The sequence below is a fragment of the Psammomys obesus genome, unplaced genomic scaffold, assembly GCF_907164565.1.
Source record: "Psammomys obesus unplaced genomic scaffold, mPsaObe1.curated_primary_1811, whole genome shotgun sequence".
In the NCBI taxonomy this organism is placed as follows: Eukaryota; Metazoa; Chordata; class Mammalia; order Rodentia; family Muridae; genus Psammomys; species Psammomys obesus.
In genome coordinates this window covers 22,025,333-22,039,243 of record NW_026585894.1, presented here as the reverse complement: position 1 = coordinate 22,039,243, position 13,911 = coordinate 22,025,333, and the positions used below count along the sequence as shown (strand labels likewise).

Genomic DNA, 13,911 nt, shown 5'->3' with positions numbered 1-13,911 from the left:
ACACACACACACACACACACACACACACACACACACACACACACACAATGGGAGACACCCATCTCCTGAGACTATTAATGATACTCTGCTATGCTTGCAGACAGGAGCCTAGCATAACTGTCTTCTGAGAGACTTAATTCAGAAGCTGATGGAAATAGATGCTGAGACTCACACACAAACATTAGGTGAAGTTATGGGAGTCTTATGGAAATGTGAGGGAAAGGATAGAGGGACCCAGAGGGGACAAGAACTCTACAAGAAGGCCAACAGAGTCAAGTAAGCGAGGGCTATGAAGGCTCACAGAAACTGAACCACCAACCAAAGAGCATGCATTTACTGGACCTACGTCCCATTTACATATGTAGCTGGCGGGCAGCTTGGTCTTTATGAGAGTACCCCAGCAATTAGAGCGGGGCTGTCTCTGACATGGGCTCTGTTGCCGCTTTTCCATCATTTTTCCCTAACTGGGCTGCCTTTTAGGGCCTTAGCAGAAGAAGATGTGCTTAGTGGAAATGGGACTTGGTGTACCTGGGCAGGCTGATGGGGTGGGGAGGCTCCCCTTTTCTGAGGAGAAGAGGAAGGAGGAAAGAGCGAAGAGGGTAAGAGGACAGGCTGGAGAGGAGAGGGCGGAGGAGTCTGTGACAGGGATGTAAACTGAATAAATGTTTAAAAAAATTTTTTTAAACAAACCAAACAAAAATCACACAAAGAGAAAATTTTCAAGAAGTTTTTAACAAACTGCTCAGAGTGGTGATTCTGGGGGAAAAATTATAGAGTCCAGGGGAAAATAAGAGGTCAACCTACTTTTACCTTTCTTTTCAGGTTTCTAAGTGCTTTCACAATAAATATGATTTACTTTTATATTTTTTTTCTGTGCTGGACACTCAAACTCAGGTTTTGCAACTGCTAAGTGATCTACCACTGAGCTACACCCTAACTTCTTTTTATCATATTTAAAAGGGTCAGCAGAGTTCCAACTTATCTACTTCAAATGACCTGACTTAAAAAAAAGCGTAATTTTTCAGATTGCAGTGCAGACCAAAGTAAGCTACAGCACAAAATTTGTATTTTCTCTTCCCAAAGAAGTATAAAAGTGAAAGCTGTCAGTTGTCTCATCTGTTCACACTGAAAGCCAAGATCAGAGCAGTTTCCTCATCTTGACCTCCTCTTGCTTGCCCCTAGCAGTCAGCCCACAGAGAAAGTATAGCTTAGTGGTTCCTTCAACTTCAACCAGACACTCAAATGACTCAGTGTCACTGGCACTTTGAAACTAAATGACAATGCAGCAGACATAAGCCTACTGAGACCAAAGAAAAAAGAATATTTACATGAAGCTTGGAGGCTGTAATACTTCCAGCCCTCATAGAGACCCTAAGTGAGAAGTTCTGGAATGAGAAGAAATGGGATGAGATGTAAAACACAGGGAAAATCATCTGTAATGAGCATCACTGCCTACAGACTAGCACAGTCTTCCACAAATCAATATTCCAAGAGAATGAATTATGCATAGGAGAAATAGCCCAAGGGCTGTTCCTTAGCCTTTTTGAAATTTAATACACAGAAACACATTGCAAAGAACATATGTTTGCATCAGCCAGGTGCTGCCGCCTTTTGACCTGAGGAACTTTTTTCAAATCAAGTGCACATACAAACTGCTTATTTGGGAGAGAAATCTCACAGTGATGATTTAATTCAGGGGTTAGTCCTGAAGCCTGCTGTGTTCACTTCTACTCAGTAATTTCAGTGTGATGTTTCCCAAAATTTAAAACAAACAGTTCTAATTAAGATCAACATGTAAGGACTAATCTAGTTAGATGTTCTGAAAATTTGATTTGAAATTGTCCAAATGAATGATTCTCATATATGACTGTCTGAGAAGTTCTTGGAGTATCTGTTAAAATACATATTCCTGGGCTCAACTTTCTCAGGATGCTGTTTCTGATTCAGTGGTCCTAGGGTGGAGCCTGAGAATTTATTTACCTCACATATTCGTGGGTGATGCTACTACTGGTACTGGTATGGGAATCACGAATTGACATTATTCTTCCTAGTTCTCTATCAAAGTGTAACAAGCTATATTATTATATTGATGATCCTGGGCAGTCCTGCACTATAGAATCATACTTAACTTTGCGTTTGGGTCCACTTTCTGTTGCTACAACAAAACACCTGAGACTGGGTGATTGAAAACAAACTTATTTTGGTTAGAAGTTCTGGAGGCTGGGAAGTTCAAGATATGAGTTACATATGGTGTTAGCCTCATATTACAACTATAGTAAGAAAGAAAAGGACGCGTATGTGTATATAGATGCCAAACAAAAGAGGTGGCCTAGCTTTATAATAACCCACAATCACCATATCTTATCTAGTCCTATGAAAGTAAGAATCCACTCATGGGAAAAACAATAATCCTTCCTGGTGTTCTAATAATCTCTTCAAAGTTTCACACCCCAACACCAGAACAATGGTAACCAAATTTCATCCTGAGTTTTGGAGAGAGACAAACTATATTCAGACCTTAGTACTCAGCAAGTACTAATGACAATGCAACCTAAATAAGCAGGAGACATCTATTCACCTCTGGGAAGCAGTATGTTGAAGAAGTGGTGTGGAAGACATTAGAGGGCTTTGAGCCATATCATGTAGGAAGATCCTGGCCGGGCAATGGATCCAAAGAAACCAGAGTCTGCAGCCTCCAAATCCTGGCAACATCAAGTAAATCTGTCAACAGGCAGCAAAGGCCAGACCATTTCCAGCTTAGATTACAACACTGGGATTTACCTAAAGACTGGGAAGACTAAAATGAGAACCTAGTTTCTGGAGAGTTTGAGATATCTGGGTATAAAATACTTCCAAACCTAGAAAACTAGATATACTGTTGTATGTTATTTAAATTAAGATGCTGTTACTTCTAGCAGGCTGGCCTAGACCTCCAAACTGAGTCCTGATCTGAGTCTACTGGTAGGGAAGAAGCACTTCCAAACACTTAGACATCTCCTGTTAAAAAGGCAGGCTGTAATTCCATAGTCCTGGAGTGGTGTTCAAAATTCAACACTTCTCTAAAGCTACCAGGAAAAGCCGAGTCTTGAGTTGCACATTCAGAAGCAAGACTTTACATTAGGGATTGGCAAAAGTTTTAGGCAAACTGTTCTTAGTTTCATAAGCCATATGACCTCTGTTAATATTATCTTTATATCACCAAATAGGAACATACTATACTCAAGTGAATTGACATAGCTGCATTCCAATGATAAGAAAATAATTACTAATCTCCATTTGAATATTTTTACCACTTGAAACTTTAAAATTTTTGCTCAACTGATAATAAGATAACAAAGGGGAACTCTGTCTCCAACTTCCTTGTTGCTTTTTGAGCCAGGACCTCACTTAATTATCCAGATTGACCTTGGACTTACTCTGTAGCCCAGGCAGGTCTTCAGTTCAATAATACCCTTGCCTTAGCTTAGCTGGAGGTACAGAGCTGCACCATAGACCTGACTTACTGTTATTTTGTTGTTGTTGTTGTTGTTTTTAACTAGCTAAAATTACACAACTAAAATTATTAGCTACAAGGGAATGCCACTCAAAGCTCCTGTTATTAGCCAATCTAAAGATGTGTTTTGTTGCTGTTCTGGATTAGGTCAGGCAGGGGCTGTCCTATTGGTCAGCAAGCTTAAAAACAACAGTTGAGGGCCTGAGAAAAAGAAAGAAAGAAAAACAAAACAAAACAAAATACCTTTTTAAAAATGAAAGAAATAGTCAAGGGCTTGAGGGTTTGCATTTTGAGTTAGAGAAAGGAATAGGAATCTAAAGGAGCATATATTTATCTCAGGAATGTAAAGGACTTACTTACAAGTGGAAGTCCAGAAGATTCATTCAGTGATGTAGTCAAAACCAACCAAAAAGGGAGAGGAGGGGCAGTGAGCCCTTGTGTGGCAATTTTAAGCAGGCAAGCTACTCGGTTTGGCAGAGGTCTGCACTCATTCATCAGGCTGGTACTCAATTTCCTTGTCTACAAATCCTCAGCAGGATCTTGTTAAAATGTAGATACTGATTCAGCAAGTTTTGGGTGGGGCCTGCGCATCTGAATTTTTGACTTGGTTCCCGATGATCCAAGGGTACAAAGATCATGTTGAAATGCAAGCACAGCTTTTTATTTTGCCTTACTTTTAAATACTCATAGGCTTTAAAAGAATGCCAGATCCATAGCTTTGTGTCATTTGAGGCTAAGCCACTGTCATTCAGCATTGCTTACAAGTCTGTTCAGGGAGTTTCCCACACCATAGCATCCACCAAAAGAGCAACCAGGATCACCATACTAGCCAGCCCTTCTTTTCCTAGTCTTTCATCCTGGGCCTGCCCTTATTTCTGAATTAGCCCAAAATAGTTTCTGGATAAAATTCTATACCCATGAAACTAGATGTGTCAAGACTGGGCATCCTTTTCTAATTCATTGAGAAGTGCATTATGGGCTAACAGTACTCTCCAGCCAGCAATGAAAGAGCACATATCATTGACTTTCTCTGGCCAGAATCCTTTCATTGTTTGCAGAAAAGACACAGTTTTGTCACTCAATACTTGAGGGGAAACTGTGAATGAACAGGGATCATATGACGGCACTTAATAGAAAAGACATCAATGTAAGGGTTGGTGATGCTGAGGCTGTACAGATGTTAGGACATATTACTAGTGGGAAGGAAAGTGGATGTAGTCATTCTGGAAAAGAGTTTGGTAGTTTCCTGGATGTTTCATGTTTAGCGTATGACACAGATATTCCATTCCTAGGCTTCTAGCTAAGAGAAATAAAGTATTATGTCCCACAAAAATCTATAAACAAAGTTTCACTGCAGTATTATTCTTTTTATAATTTATTTATTTTTTATATTAATCACAGGTTATTTAATTTGTATTCCAGCTGTAGCCCCCTCCCTCATTTCCTCCCAATCCCACCCTCCCTCTTTCATCTTCTCCCTGCCCCTTTCCAAGTTCACTAACAGGGGAGGACCTCCTCCCCCTCTATCTGACCCTAGCTTATCAAGTCTCTTCAGGACTGGCTGCAATGTCCTCTTCTGTGGCCTAGCAAGGCTGCTCCTGCCTGGTGGGAGGGGGGTGGGGTGGAAGAGCTCGCCTTTGAGTTCATGTCAGAAATAGTCCCTGTTCCCCTTATTAGAGAACCCATTTGGACACTGAGCTACCATGCTCAGATGAGCAGGGGTTCTAGATTATATTCATACATGGTCCTTGGTTGGAGAAACAGTCTCATGAAAGACCCCGTGTCCTGCTATATTTGGTCCTTGTGGCACTCCTGTACTCTCCAGGTCTTACTAACTCCCCCTTCTTTCATATGATTCCCTACACTCTGCTGAAGGAAGGTTTGGTTATGAGTCTTAATATCTGCTTTGATACACTGCTAGGTAGAGTCTTTCAGAGGCCATTTGCAGCTTTATTCTTAAGAGACTTTAGGTGAAAGCAAACCACGTGTTCATTAACTGATTAACGGGTAAACATAATGGAGTATATCCATAGAATGAAAAAAATTACAGGATGGAATCAAGTGACAACAAGGATGAACCTTGAAAACATTGTGCTAAATGAGAGACATAACTCACAAAACAAGTTTCATGTAACTTAACTTATAGAAAATGTAAAGAATAGAAAAATCTATAGTCAGAAAACAAGCTAGTGGTTCCCTAGCAGTTGGAGTGATAAGGGATTGGGCTGTGATAGACAGAGGGCATAAGTTTCTTTGAGGGGATAATAAAATATCCTAAAAATGATTACGGTGACGGATACAGAATTCTATGAACATACTACAACCACTGAAATGTACAGTTTAAATGGAAGAATGCTGTAGTGGGTGAATTATGTCTCAATAAAGCTGTTAAACTGTCACTACAGGTGTGCAACCCAAAACAAGTGGCATAGAGGCAAAGCTTATGGAACTCCAAGGTCCTTAAAAGAGAGCAAAAACTGGCCTTGGGGCAGGAGTTTCTCATAACCACTGAGAAATACCTAAGCAGCCCAGACCTAAGCTGAGGGAGAGTGCAGCCAAGAATTCATATAAATAGAGATACTGACCTACACTCTGGTTAGGGTCTCAGTGAGCGCTACAGCATAATTTATCCCAGTTTGCCAAGTTTTGAGCACTGCAGAGATAAGTGTCACTGCAGAGATTAGTGAAGGGGATTCACCCCTACAGGAGTGAAGGGGTTTCACTTCCATAAGCTGTAACTGAAGTTCTGCTTCTAAAGGCTTATATGACTCCAGGCATCCCAAAGCTTAGGCCTGAAAGGCTCCTCCCTAAAATTCATGAAGCATTCATGTCTGAGGCATCTTCACTGAGCTTCTGCAGGAGATGGATTAGGCAGCATGCTCAGGGAAGCCAGGGTATGAAAGAAACTCCTACAGAAATCTAGATAGAGCCTGAGACACCCATCTAAGTAGGTGGGTTGAAGCTGTCTAGAAACATTCCATCCTGGCATGTCATTTCCCTCTTGGAGCCAGATTCCCTGTTAAGCTATAAGGTAGAAGAATTAATAAGACCCTACAATTGGCTCACATAGGTGAGGGCATTAGATCTATACATAGCTATTACTGAAAGAGTATGATGTTACTACCTAAAAAGCTGAGTTAAAATCTAAGTAGAAACAGCATTTCACCATTGAGTATTAACAAGAACTGGAGCCTTGCTCTGGCAAATGTTGAGTCAGTGATAATGTATCTGCAGACTTTCTATAAGGAATGGCCATGAGGGAGCAGAGTTCCAGAGAATTCGGTGTGTGAACGCCACCACTACTTACTTCCTCAACATTCCACTATGGGTCCCAAAGCTGTTGGCTTAATTCTTGCCCCATGGCTCCAATTTAACTAATATACTTGGATATTCTTGGAAGTCTGAACCAGGCAGGGTCACACAGCTCAGCTGCCTACACAGTGAAGTGCAGACCAAGGCCATCCATTAGAGGATGGTAGGGTGCAACTGCATTGAAGACATGCCCATTAAATACAACTAGAGAGATATTGTGATGGTGACAACAGAAATCAAATTACTGGTATGTGGGAATAATCACACTATAGGTCCTCCTTATAAGAGCACGACAGAAAAACTATTGCAATAATATCTGAAAGACAAGCAAAAAGTGGGTCATTAAGAGAACTCATTTAAAAGGTTTTTAAACAAATATATGCAATTTACAACTCCAAGTTTGCAGGACAATCTGAGTCATTGGGTCCAAATTTATCATCTTCCTGAAGAACAATGCACAGAGAAACATCCAATAGGAACTAAAAATTGTTGGGGTGTACATCGTTACCTAAGGAGCTTTCTGAGGACAGAGTGTGCCCTGTGCTCATAAGATCCAGATGTAACCAATTATTACCTGGGGTATTTGGTGGCCTAGCAATGTTGCTACGAACATTTGATGCAAATCTTCCTTTTAAATCTTAATCTTCAAACCTTACCCTCAGAATGTCTAAACTTCTCAGAGTTTCTAAATCATTTAGAATAGTGTCCTGTTTGGCATTTTGATAACCAAAGGTCTCATCAACTAAGTATACCCAGATTTGCTTCCTGTCTAATTAGTTCGTTTATTCAGAGTATCATAAATATTCACTGACATTTTGTTATCTTCCTTTGCCTCTGGAAAGTAACCCTGGAAATTCTGTTACATGCTACAAAGATTTTGAAATTGAATAGTTTGGGTCTTATTCACAACTACTTCAAACAATCAGTGCCCCAAATATTGACTCAATATCCTCCCCATCAAGTACAGGAACAATTTCAGTCCCAGTCCGTGTCTATATCTACTTTGTTTGATTTTTTTATTTATGATTTATTTCTACTTAGGGCATGAGATTAAGCCTATCTTTTTGAGCTACAGTTAGCACAGTGTTGCTTTTTAAATGAAGAAAACTCTATAGCTGGTGTTAACTAGAGAGGCCACTTCCACCTACTCATTGGTTGACTCAAAGTTCTTCTATCCTTGTAATTTGATCTTTTCTGTACTTCTCTATTTATTTATTTATTTATCTATCTATCCATCTATTTATCTATCTATCTATCTATTTATTTATTTATTTATTTTGCATGTTACGTGTGTCTTTTTCTCACACAGTTCAGGAAGACAGGAAGACCAAGTGGATCTGGATTGAGATAGGGACTTTTTGCCATGTGGGAAAAGGCTGCCCAGAATTCTGTTTCCAAGTTCAAAACATGCTTAGCTAAGCCCAAAGACATTCTAATGCAACTTTGAACATCTAGCATCACCATCTAGGCAGGAGCATCTCCAAGCATAAGCCTTCAACAAGCAGGCCAAGTTCCCGCATGCCAGAGCCCATCACACATTTACATAATAGTGTTGGCCACTTGAGGTAACTGTACCTAGTTCCCCAAAAGACAACAAACTGATGAAAAGATGGAACTGCATACCTTGTTCCCTCCCCTTTTCCAGGCACAGACCTCTTTCTTCATCATTCATGGCCGCTTGATAAGATAAGACTCTGAGTAAAGCTTGGATTTCATTAGAGAAGACAGAAACCAATTCTACTTTGGGACAGAATATAAGTAGCCCAGGTAAGGAGAAACCCCTCTCAAAGGCAAAGGCCCACTAAAATGGGCAGTTCTAAAATCTTACAGTTAAAGATGGAGAGACTGCATTCAGGATCTCCCTATAAATTAGTACTTGAGAGGCAATTATTCATACTGCTCTTTTCAAGAGAATCTTCTGAATGTTAATCATAACTTGGCTGCTACAAACTCTATACTGTGTTATAACTTGGCAACAGCAAACCTCTATTGAAACTCATTTTGCTTTCAATTACTAGTTTTAGGTGTGTTTACTGAAAGGGGAGTTGTTATAGAATACACACACAAATGAGTGCAGGCATGTGTGTGCGTACACACGCGTGCGTGTGTGTGTGTGTGTGTGTGTGTGTGTGTTTACCAAGGAAACCACTCAACTACTTTGGAAGGACATGGAATGAAGTGGCCAACAAAAATAAACGCTAACTCCAGCTCATGGCTACACTCAGTCTCTCATCTTGCAGCCCCCAACAGAGGCAGTTATTGCTTAAACAGAGGGTACTCATGGATTTAAAATGAATCTCTGTGGCCAGCAAGCCATAGTTTCTACGTACGTATATTCATGATGTCACAAGATCCCATTTACACATACACCTTTCTTACAGATCATCAAAGTTTCAGGGTAAATTAAATTTCACAAGCACAAATATTCATCAGCACCAGGTATTCTGCTAATAATTCTTTAGAAATACATATAAGGGTAAAATACAGTACAACTGAAGCACTTAAGGACTCAGAAGCTAGAAGAGGAATACATAACTTATAATGTGTGGAATGTGTGATAAAGACCACAAAACAGCCGCAAAAAGCTGTGCTTGTTTAAAGAAATACAGGAGTCTTCCCTTTGGTCATCCAGAAATAATTTCAAGAGCTGGAGTGTAGCTCAGCCACAGAGCATAGGAATAGCATACACAAAGCCATATGTCTCATCCTCATAACTAGAATGAAAGGAAGGGGGAGAGGCAGGGAGGGAGGGGGAGGGAGGGATGGAAGAAACAGGGAATGTGGGAGAAAGGAAGGAAGGATTAGCCAGTTGATTTCTTCAAAGCTTGGATGTTTCTAGATAATGAGAAGAATTTTGAACAGTCTGAATGGCTGGCTGGGTCAGTACAAGCTGCAGGCAGTGGTGTCTACAAAGAAGGAAAATGTCACTACATTACTATAGGGCCATGTACTGCATATGGGTTAGGTCTTACAAGCCAAGGGTGAAGCACTTGAGAATTGTGCTTGAACCATCCAGGACCCTGAATATAATGGGGAACCTTTGACATGAGAGTGGATATGGGTAGCTTAATCAGGAAAGTGCTTGCCACCTAAGCATAAGAATTTAAGATCAGATCCCTAGCCCTCACATGAAGAGCAGGACATGGTGGTACACAGTTGTAAACCCAGCAATGGATAAGAGGAGATAGGGTTCCTATGGCTCTCTGGCCAGCTAGTTTTGCTCAATTGATGAGTCCCCAATTGATTGAGAGAGACCCTGCCTCAGAAAACCAATAAGGAAGAAAGAATCAGAAGACTTCTGACACTGACTTCGAGGTTCTACAAGAATACACATATACCTGCACATACCTGCACACATGCACATTTATGGGCCCTCACACTCGAGCCCACACACACAGTCCACTTAAAAGATCTGTATTTGGCCCATGAAGAAGGACAATAAGTTAACCTCAGAGAGACTAATGCTGTAGTAGTCATCTAGAAGGCAAGGGATGTCACTTTGATTATGGTGCAAGGACTAAGGAGGCAGGAAGGTCTGAAATTGGTGCCTTAATCATGGTTTCTGGTACCTTGTTCAACTCACAAATCTGTGAAATGAGAAGTGTTAACAATTTACTGTACTAGAATTGTTCTCATCAAAGACAATGCCAGACAAAAACTGCCCTCCTCCCTCTAGCATATCTTCTTTTTATATTGCAGAGTAATTTTGTCAGCTGATTACATGTTTTAAACACAAATGGAAATTTCTAGCCAGTTTATGATGAGACCTTAATTGTAGAGCCTGAGATAGGTGCTCTGCTCCTAATACTTATCGCTAAATGTAGCAGTTTCAAGGCCTGCTTTGACTGCCATGGTCTGATTTAGCTTTAAGGTTTTCCCACACTAATTTACCTGTTTTCTGTAGTGCTAGGAAGATTTGCAATGCCTTTTTCCATGGCCACAGCATTCATTCTCCACCTTCAGCTTTTTTTGCAGGAGTTAGAGTGAACCTCCAAAGTCTCAAAAGTACAGAAACTTTCATGAGGTCATTTAAGAATAGAATTAATGAAAACTCCCATTTCTTAAAGGAATCCAAACACAAACACAGGCAACTTTGCTAGGATTGCTCAGATGCTTTGTGTGGATTTCTGTAGACACACAATCTTTGATTGGCTGCAAAGAATAAATCAGGGGCTCAGAAAAGGTGCATCAAATTCAGAGTTGAAAGAACTCCAGATAGCTTCTCCCAGTGAAAATGGAAAAGATTTGTCCTTTCTCTGACAGATTTGCTATAAGAGCTCAGATGGTTACATAATTAGAGAGCTGATGGGGTCTTAAATCCCTAGCCACCTCTTTATGAAGTTGCAGATCCAAATCTTCTTTCACTGGTTCTTCCTGGAGACATGATGTCTACATATGGAAGGGGTGCCCCTCTGACAACCTTTAAAACCTGTCACTGCATGAATAGTGAATTTAGCTTATGTGATTCGCCTCCAGATGTACAAGTCTAGAGCGTTTCCCTTCCTCAGAAATTTACAGTCTCTGGCTTGGACTGAAATTCCCTCTGTCAGATTCAACAGCCCCAGCAGAACTCACTCCCTAAGATACTCCATTGAGATGTGCCAAGAGAGGGCTCCAACTCACTAGCATTCTGTAGTATAAAAAGCAAAGGGGTGGGGCACAGGGGAGGGTTTGGAGAAAGGAAAATGGTATATTAAATATAGAAAAAATAAAAGAAATAATTTAAAAAAGAAACAGGCTAAAAATAGACTAGAAAAAATGGTGTGTGGGAGGTTGGGGGAGGGCAGAGAGCTCCTGGAAAGTGCTTGTCAGAAAAGCTTCAGCTCATCTGAGCAAAGACAGACTGCAGGTCAGGAATCAACAACAACAACAACAACAAAATTGGTGGCAAAGAGGGCTCTGGTTGCCACCTGACTAACCAGACTTAGGCTGGCAGACTAAGTCAAGAAAGCCAAGGTCACCCCCAAAACATAAGCAGTAGTAAGTGCTTGAGCTAGCAAATCTAGGAGTCTGTGGGAGTCTGATGCTTGGCAGCAAGCTATACTATATAAGGTAGAAACTGAGTGAAAGTGGTTGGGAGGGAAGAGCCAGAGAGAGGAGGAAAAGCATTTGAGAAAGGGAGCCTTTCTGGGACAAACTCAACCAGAAGTTGAGATTCTTTCACTTAGACTGTCTCCTTTCCCTCTAAGCTCCTTTTAACAAAAGTATTGTCAAGGAGGTGAGTGGGTGAGTGGGACATTAACATCATAAAATGATTTTTTTTTCTCGTAACAAAGGGAAAGACTCCTTTGCACTCCCACCCACCCCGGGCAGTTCCTGCAAAACTTCAAACCTGCAAGCATCATCACAAAACACAAATGTTCCTGAATTTACACACCACCCATCCATCCATCCATCCATCCACCCATCCATCCACTGATTTAGAACAAAAGCCATCCCTACATCTACCCAGCTCCCTTGCTGGGACCTCCTTATCATTTTATCTCAGTTGAGGACTGTTTTTTGTTGTTGTTGTTGTTGTTTTGTTGCTTTTTTTTTCAGGCTCCAGATTTAAACTGTACATACTGATGTCGAACATTAAGGCGAGTATTTTCATACTTTATACTTAATGTCACCACTTTTCTATTAACAGAAAGCTAAAAAACCCCATATTGATTGACTCTTCATTCTAAGGCCACAGGGGTGCATAGCACGTAGCCAGCTGCACCTCTCTGACACTCTCTATTAGCCTAAGATTTCATTGTGAGGACTTTAACTAGGGGTTTTTAAAGAAGCATTTCCAATGAGAATTTTCCCTTCACTGTGAAACCCAGTAAATACCAGGGTCCCCTTAGATGCTGGAGACCACGCCCTCCAGCACAATCCAGCTGCCTTTCCTGCTTTCCCTGGTGCTAACCAAGTGCATGCCACATGTCACCACTGTCAGTTGGCACTTCTCCCTCAGAGAAGCAAACTTTCTCGGAATCCCAGAGTATGGCTCGCTGGGTGTGGGGTGGAAGTGTTGGGGGATGGGACGGGAGAACAGGATAAGGGGGTGTGCTGTGTGAAAACCCCTCTGGCTGGTCAAGTCCATGGCCTCCAGAGGGGGCTAAGACATGGGTCTTCTTCCAAAAATAAGCTGCCAGGCCCAGAGAGCTGAGAGCCATCAGAACCCTGTGAAAGGAAAAAAGGAAAAAAAAAAAAAAAAAGAAAAAAGAAAAGAAAAGAAAGCAAAGCAATGTGCTGAGAAAGAAGCAAATAAGCCTGTGGCCAAACTTTCTCTTTGTAGCCTTCTACATCAAGAGGGTTTGATTTAAACCTTGGAGCCCTGGAGCAGAAGGTGCTTGGGTTCAGGCTCCAGGCACTGCATGATAATTATCTGTTCCTTGTACCCAGTCTGCAACCCCACTCCTCTTTACCCGCTCCTGGGACCACAAAAGCTGAGTTCAGAATAAACAAAGGGCGCCCCCACACCTCCCTGTGTTCTGAGCGAGGGGTTTCCGGAGACTGTTTCGAAGCTCCTCTATTTCCAGCCGGGGAAATACCTCCATCTCTAGCTCCTACCTGGAAATCCCCAGCTCTGCGGGACGCACAGCAGCAACAGCAGCATAACTTGAGGCAGCCACAGCATGGGTCTGAGTCCCAGGCTCCCCATGGCGAGCCGGCGCATTCCCTTGCTGGGCAGCATGAACAGCGCACTTAAGGGGCTGGAGGAAGCCAAGAGACAGAGGGGCTGTTGTAGTGAGCCAGAGCCGCTAAAGCCAGGCTGGAAAACTCCTCCTTGGCGGCCTCCTTTCCCTCCCTCCCGTCTGTGGCCTGCCCTCCTTCCTCCTCCTCCTCCCTGGAACACAGAGCAGTTCAGGACTCCCCGCCCCACCATTTGCCCAACCCCTCTTTTTTGTGCCACCCCTTCTTTCTGGAAACCCGGCTGTTCCCCCTTGGAGGTATCCAGCGAGAGGCCCTAGAAACCCATTACTTCCGAAAGCATCCTTTGCTTCATTTGTATGCCTCTCAGCTCTAACACACAAACTAGTGACTACAAGAACTCAGGGATCCTGGGCCCTTAGAATGAATCCAGGCGTGCTGAGCGCTGAAGTCCTCCCGTGTCACAGAGAAAAAGAGGCAAT

General features: G+C 41.9%; 1 protein-coding gene across 1 annotated transcript in view; it reads right to left on the bottom strand.

Annotated features, from left to right (window-relative positions):
- The window catches only part of Srpx (sushi repeat containing protein X-linked), a 74,008-nt gene extending 60,478 nt beyond the window's left edge, over positions 1 to 13,530 (bottom strand). The window contains exon 1 of the mRNA XM_055599562.1: positions 13,349 to 13,530. Coding sequence (XP_055455537.1) covers positions 13,349 to 13,472 — 124 coding nt within the window. The 5' untranslated portion in view covers positions 13,473 to 13,530. The remainder of the gene's footprint in view (positions 1 to 13,348) is intronic.
- Positions 13,531 to 13,911: the final 381 nt, after the last annotated feature.